We start from the raw sequence: 7,327 nt of genomic DNA on the forward strand, positions 1-7,327 counted from the left end.
TTGAACTTTTTTATCTTGCATGATTGCACCTGGTCATATTTGGTGGAAAGATGAGTGGATTGCCATGATGCTTTGGTTTGAAATACATGGCTAAGAGATAAATTTGCATGCTAATTATTTGCATGCCTTAGTTCCAGCACAAGGAGATCATTAAATACTTGGATAATGATGGATAAAATAAGGAGAAAAAGAGATAATGATGGAGATTTTAAATTGGTTGGATAATTGCATGACAACTCCATGCATTTGGTTGAGTCTGATCCATGCCAAAAATCTTGTGCAATATTCAAGGAATAAGTCAGCGCGTCACTATAAATACAAAGGTAGTGGCAATGAGAAGAGCCTCTCCAATTCAACATACAAATTGCCCTGCACAATCCTCTTAAAAATCTTGAGATTTTTTTATTTTCTTTTTCCGCCAACACACATTTAGTTTGGATAAACAACACCATTGTCATAGAATCAATTGTTCCCGGAGCACCTTCAGTTTGGATAAACAGCACTACGTCGAGGTCGACTGGTTATCTATACAAGTCTCGATCGAGAAGGATTTTCGAATCCTTATTGGCAGAGGTCATCTCATTAGCCATGTTGGCGAAGTGAGGTGTTACAGGTTGCTACATCCGGCACATTGAAAGTCGAATTTGATATTGAACTTCATAGAACTAGCAGCCTTGTCTTCAGGCTCTAGAACCCGAAGGCCAAGGCGTGTTCCTTCCTTGGCCATAGTCGCAAGATCAAGAAGTTAGCAGCATACTCAATGCAACATCAACACATTTTACTCATCGGCCGAGCTTGGCCGACGAGTTGGCACGCCCCGCATACAATTGAAGGACATAGTTAGCTTATTAATTACTCGGCCTGCGCGCCACGTAGTCTTGGTAGTTTTTAGGGTCAACAATTTCATACAAGTATAATTTTTTGTAAGTGTCAATATGTACTTATTTACAAGATATACAAGAAATTCACCTAAATCCGACTAGGCCACCTAGGCGCTAGGTGCTAGCTCGCCACCCAACTAGCGTCTTGCGTTTTTTAGAACCTTAGTTATCAGCACTAGAATGGAGATATTTTATGGAATTGACTTGGCTGTTGAGAGAACGTAGAGGAGTTCTTCCACAAAATATTTCGTGACTAGTTTTGGAATTTAGTGCTATAATCGGAACTACTAATATTATAAATCACTCTTTAAAAATCGTTTCTGCAAAACAATCAATTAAAATTAAGGTTGTTTAGTCAATCATCAACTATAACAAATAGATAAGTAGTTCATAATGTCTACAAAAAAAAAAAAAAAAAAAAAAGATATGAGATCATTTAGTCATAGAACTATATATGAACAGATGAACGAATTTAGTGAAAATATTACGAACCGTCTATCTAAATGGATACGTGGAAGTTCAAACTCGGCTTGAAAAATATTCATAAGCATCTTTTATTAAGGTTTTTTTCTTTCTTTCTGAAGCAGGAATGTTTGCGTTGAGAGTCCATTGGTCCATACAGATTTTGAAAATGACCTTCAGTTTGGAGACCCCTAAACCTGATATCTCAAAACCAAAGAAGCCCCAGATCTTAAATTGTCATGGCGTATTTCGTGTGCCGTGGAAAATAATGTTGCAATTGTTATATCAAATAGTTAACCAGTTACTAACAAAAAAAACAAATACAAAACACAATTCCCAGCCCTCCCACCACCTCCGAACAACCACCAAAGAGACAGATGAGAGAGAATGTAACACATATCACAGAAAATCAGAGAAATTTGGTCTCAGACTAAGCTACTAAACAATTCAACCGATGTCTGACAAAATAACTTGGATCCTAGTAATATATGTATGTGGGCCTTAAATCATAACCAGCCAGTACTCAAACTGAAATCGGTACCACCTTAAATCTTAATCGATGATGATGCTTGAAGTTCATCCCTCCCTTGCACAATATGTAATGACACTGCAGCCACGATGGTAAGGATTGACCTGTCCAGATGTACCACAATTATAATAAGAACTGCCTCGTCGATCGCATGGCACTTTATCCCTCTCTAGGGCTCCATAGCTTATGCATCTTCTGGTTTCAGCTTCTTCTGTGTCCTCCTCACCCTCCTCCTCCTCGTCCTCCTCCTCTTCCTTAATGTTCTGGCAGTCCTCACCCGACAATCCATCACACCGATCCGGTGGTGAAGCTACTTCTACTTCACCGGCGTTACGACTCATGCTTGAGTATTGTGTTGACTCCACCACCATTGCCAAGGTCATGACAAGGAGAATAATTACTGAAATTATAATGATATTATTCGTCATGACCACATATGAGAGAAATGAATCGGGAGAAACTAACAAAATAGTTGGTAGGGGGATGGCGATGGATGACGAAGCCTTGGTGAGTACAGTTAGTGTAGCGATTTATGCCTTAACTAGATAGAGTTGTAATTAATCTGTTCAACTGATCTAGTTATAAGCTTGTTTTATGCTTTGGTGTGACACCTGCAGTGTGATGCGCCCGATTCTTACTCCATTAAAAATGTTAATTGTATATGCTTGAAGTCTTTAAGATTGGTTCAAACCATTCTGCAACACACACACACACACACACGCACTCCAAATTTATAGGCTCGTGAAACTAATTAACAACCGATAATTGCCATCTCTCATATTGCGCATCATCATTGTTGTGCTTATCGTCCATAGGTTGTTTTACTACTTCACATATCGATGAATACACGTATGCACCTTGTATTTGTTTTTTTAATAATTTATCCGTGGAATACACCTTAAATATTTATCCATAATACACCTATACTTCACACTCTCAACGTACACTCATTTTCTGCGTACACCACACTCTAAGATCTTAAAATATTTTCTTGGGCCCACCCCTTTTCCAGCAAGAACCAGCCATAATTATTATTCTTCTTCTTCTTCCACACATTGTTGAATAGTTAACATTGTATTATGCAGCCATAGGCATGCTGATGTCATTAAAATCACTAGAAGAATGAAAAGTGCAAAGTCTTACCCCTTGTGGAGCTTCTAAAACATAGATTTTATGTTCCATTCGCAAAAATAATTTTCAATGTGTTTGTAGTTTTATTAGTTAGGGTTTGTTCTACAATGAAGAACGACAGTGGTTTTGAGAGTTGAAGAAGATAAAGGGCAATGTTAGGGAGACCAAATTTATAAATCAAATTTTGTAAACCAAATGATGTAGACGTTGATGATTGAATTATTACTTAAGTGTTGATTAACGTGCTTATTTCCTATTGGTAACACATCATTTGGTTTGCATATTAGGGAATGTAAGTCAGTTAGTATTAAATTTTAATGTGAAGTGTATTCAACATTATGTGAGGTGCTAATAAAACAAAAATTCGTAAAACACTTTGATAGTGTACACTGCACTCTACACGAATTGTTGGGGCTACTTCGGCCACTCGTTGGCAACTGGCCTTTTTTGGTTATTCGAAAGAATCAAACACTGGATGGTGAACCTATTCTAGCTAATCCTACTCAGATGTCTTATAACTATTCCTAACTCATTATCCCATCTCTTGCAGCCCTAGAGCACACACTAAGGGCTTTGTCCATTAAGTTTTTGTTTGTATGCTATTTTTAGCAACATTTTTGTGTAATTTTAACAATATTTTAAGTAGAGTGATATCGTTAATCGGTTAGATAGATAGTTTTTAAGAGTGAGAAATCAGTAGGAGTCGAACATTCACCATAGTGCATAAGCGTGATCATTTCAGTCACTGCAGTAAAGCGCCATTTGCAGTATTCAAAATATAGAGTAGTCATATATTGACGCATGCATATCTTTTCATCAATGATCTTGTATGGACACTAATGTATTGTCACTTAATACTATGTATGATTTGGTGATATTTCGCTTTACTTGTAAGTGATACGTCTTATGCAGGGCCGACTTTAAGAATTTGGGGGCCTTAAGCGAGCCTTCGAAGTGGAGCCCTAGAGTTCTCTAGTCCCGGACCCTTTGTACATTGATATGCATAAAAAGGATTTTGCTAAATACATGAAAAAATTTATTCTTACATCAAATATCATTAAAAATTAATATCAAAATGAGAAAGATATACAAACATTACCTAAATATTACACATTTCGCGTTTTTTGATGCAAATGTACTAATTATGTTTATATAATACAACTTTTCAACCAATTCATTTTCGATTGATAAAATAGCAAACTCATTCAATCTTTCTTGTGACATAATTTATTGAAGATAAAATTTAATCTTTAATTTTGAAAAACTTCTTTCTCAAGTGCAACTGTAACTGGTATAGTTGAAAAAAAATTCTATAAACAACCCTTGCATTCTGCAAACAACCATCCATTTATCTTATAGAGTTCAATTTCCATTGCCCAATTGATTCCTTAATTCAATGAAGTTTCTCTCGAGATTCTTAGCTTTATAAATAATTTTTTCCCCTCAATCAGGTTTGCTATTTTTATTCCATTAATTTTATAAAACAAATAAACCTTACAAATGTTGAGTTAAGAGCCCAACCCAATGGCCTGTTATATTCAACACAAAGACTCAAAGTCTACTTTTTTCATTTGAATAGACATAAAGTTTGTAATATATATATGGGCTTCTCTGAGTAAGGGCCCTAGGCGGTCGCCTACTCTAGTTACAAAGGTGACCCTGATCTTATCTACAACTCTAGTGAATAGCGAGTTTGCTACCAATTTATTTCTCTACCCTTTAGTGTAAATATATCATAATAAAAAAAATGGTAATTCCTTATTTCTTTAAGGAGATAGAATTTTCTACTAGCATTGCATTACAGTTTCGATCAATTCTTGTTTACTTATGGTGAATGTCTCATTTCAACTTTTAAATAACGAATTAAATACCTAATTATGATTTGCTCATTATAGACATTAACCCAAATTAACAACCCCAGGTATCGTTGTTTCGAGCAAACCATAAAAAATTCGAATTTTTTTTAATAGAAATTGCTATCAATAATTGGCGGTAGCCGACTTATGGTATTAAATCATAAATTTTAATGCATTTCCCAGTAGCTTTGACCTCGTAATATAGCGACAATTAATCACAAATTTAAAAGTAATTAAGCGCCATTATCTTTGGTTTATCAAACGTTAAAACTTGAAATTGAGTAGATTTGAAAAAAAAAAAAAAAAAAAAAAAATGGAAAACAGAAAACGAAGCAATCAAGAAACAAGAAAATAAGCCTTTCAAGGACAATGAATTCTAAAACTTTTGATGACCGTTGGATCTCTTGCATGTCGCCATGTGTAGACCCTGAGAGGAGAGGTTACAAAAAGCTGGTTGAAACGGCTGGCGGCAGAATTTATAACACGTATCATGTAATCCCTTCACCATTTGTGCATGCTCGGCAACGGTCACATCCTCCTCAGTCTCTCTATATATGCTATCACATATTAGCAATACCCAAACAGTATTCAGTTCTCACCAATCCCATCTCTATCTCTAGTTATAGTATAGGCAGTATTTTTTTGGAGGGCTTTTTTGAGTTCAGTTAATTAGTCTGTTCATCTGTTCAGCTGCAGAAAATGGGGTCTGAGAGACTATTTTTGAGCATTTTTCTTGTTATTTTGGTGGCGGCATTGGCAAGTAACTCTTCTCAAGCTTACAAGTTCCCTGTGGGTGGCAAAGATGGTTGGGTTTTAAACCCCTCCGAGAGCTTCAATCACTGGGCGGAAAGGCATAGGTTTCAGGTCAATGATACACTTTGTGAGTCCCTTTCTCCCTTATAATTTTATCATGGATTTACGTAAGAATACGCACATATATATAAAATAATAACACACACACACACACACACACACACACCATATATATAATTGAGCTTGTTTTCCTTTGTCGTTGTGGTGAATGCATATTTGCAGTTTTCAAGTGCAAAAAAGGGTCAAATTCTGTGTTGGTGGTAGCAAAAGAGGATTACAACTCGTGCAACACAAAAAACCCAAAACAGTGTTTAACAGATGGGGACTCAGTCTTCAAGTTCAACCGATCGGGGCCATTTTTCTTCATCAGCGGCAATGCTGAAAATTGCCAAAAGGGTCAGAAGCTCATAGTAGTGGTTTTGGCCGTCAGAAACAAAACCCAACACCATACGGATTCTCCTTCTCCATCACCAGTAATTACTAATCCGCCTGCTGTCCTGCCGTCTCCGGCGGGTTTGGAACCAAATGCACCAGTACAGCCTCCTCAGCAGAATTCTGCACCAGGATCAGACGTTGCGTTAATGGTTTTCATATGTATAATTAGTATTGTTGTGAGTACTCTCATTCTGGGTAACTTTGTGGCTTGAGAAACAAATTAGAGGGCTTAATTGTGTTTGTGGACAAGTTAATGTTTTTTTACAGGTTTGATTTTGAAATGTATTTGCAAGTCTCTCGAATTTAATATTCCAGTGGATAAAATTTCTGTCAGTAATCTCTCTCTCTCTCTTTCTCTCTCTCTCTCTCTCTCTCTCTTAATTTCTGGTTAATGACATAAACTACTATCGGATCATTACTTGAGTATGGATTCCTTTGAGAGCAACATCACAAATTTATCGAAACATTTTAAGGTAGAAAATTGTTTTTCTTTAGTGAAATAACGTAACTTTTAAAATGAAACTAAAATGAGGAGTGTTAAACCCACCCCCTTTTCTCATTTCCCCACCCCACTTAAATGTGAAAATCCTTGACAACTATGTCCTTTTAGAGGAGAAATTTTTCAGTGTGACTGATAATGGTGGGATATGTGTGCTAAAAAGTTAATAACTTAAAAACTAAAATTTCTCACCACTTTTATTAAAATACGTGGTGTACCACTTGTAACATCCCACATCGCCCAGGAGAGTGATCCTTAAATGTATATTCTCATCCCTACTTAGCACGAGCCCTTTTGGGAGCTCACTGACTTCGGGTTTCGTAGGAACTCCGAAGTTAAGCAAGAAGGGGGCTAAAGTAATCCCATGATGGGTGACCCACTGGGAAGTTGCTTGTGAGTTCCCAAAAACAAAACCGTGAGGGAATAGTAAGCCCAAAGCAGACAATATCGTGCTACGGTGGTGGAGCGAGCCTAGGAAATGATCCGCCCCGGGCTGGGATGTGACAATTTGATATCAGAGCCTAACCCTGGTCGCGAGTGTGCCAACGAGGACGTCAGGTCCCTAAGGGGGGTGGATTGTAATATCTCACATCGTCCAGGGGAGTGATCCTTAAATGTATATTCTCATCCCTACTTAGCACGAGGCATTTTGGGAGCTCACTGGCTTCGGGTTCCGTAGGAACTCCGAAGTTAAGCGAGAAGGGGACTAGAGCAATCCCAT

The 7,327-nt window shown here is 37.2% G+C and overlaps 2 protein-coding genes across 2 annotated transcripts; one reads left to right on the top strand and one right to left on the bottom strand.

The window, feature by feature from the left end:
* Positions 1-1,919: 1,919 nt before the first annotated feature.
* Positions 1,920-2,243, bottom strand: LOC125469258 (rapid alkalinization factor-like). The gene has a single exon (XM_048566355.1). The coding sequence runs from the start codon at positions 2,241-2,243 to the stop codon at positions 1,920-1,922; it is 324 nt and encodes a 107-aa protein (XP_048422312.1).
* Positions 2,244-5,499: 3,256 nt separating this feature from the next.
* On the top strand, positions 5,500-6,424 carry LOC125469212 (early nodulin-like protein 1). The gene is made up of 2 exons (XM_048566290.1): positions 5,500-5,739; positions 5,895-6,424. The coding sequence occupies exons 1-2, from the start codon at positions 5,559-5,561 to the stop codon at positions 6,317-6,319; spliced, it is 606 nt and encodes a 201-aa protein (XP_048422247.1). The 5' UTR covers positions 5,500-5,558; the 3' UTR covers positions 6,320-6,424.
* Positions 6,425-7,327: the final 903 nt, after the last annotated feature.

Source organism: the organism of the source record quoted next, unplaced genomic scaffold (assembly GCF_019419815.1).
Source record: "Pyrus x bretschneideri cultivar Hongxiangsu unplaced genomic scaffold, Pyrus_bretschneideri_v1 Contig41, whole genome shotgun sequence".
NCBI classification, from domain to species: Eukaryota; Viridiplantae; Streptophyta; class Magnoliopsida; order Rosales; family Rosaceae; genus Pyrus; species Pyrus x bretschneideri.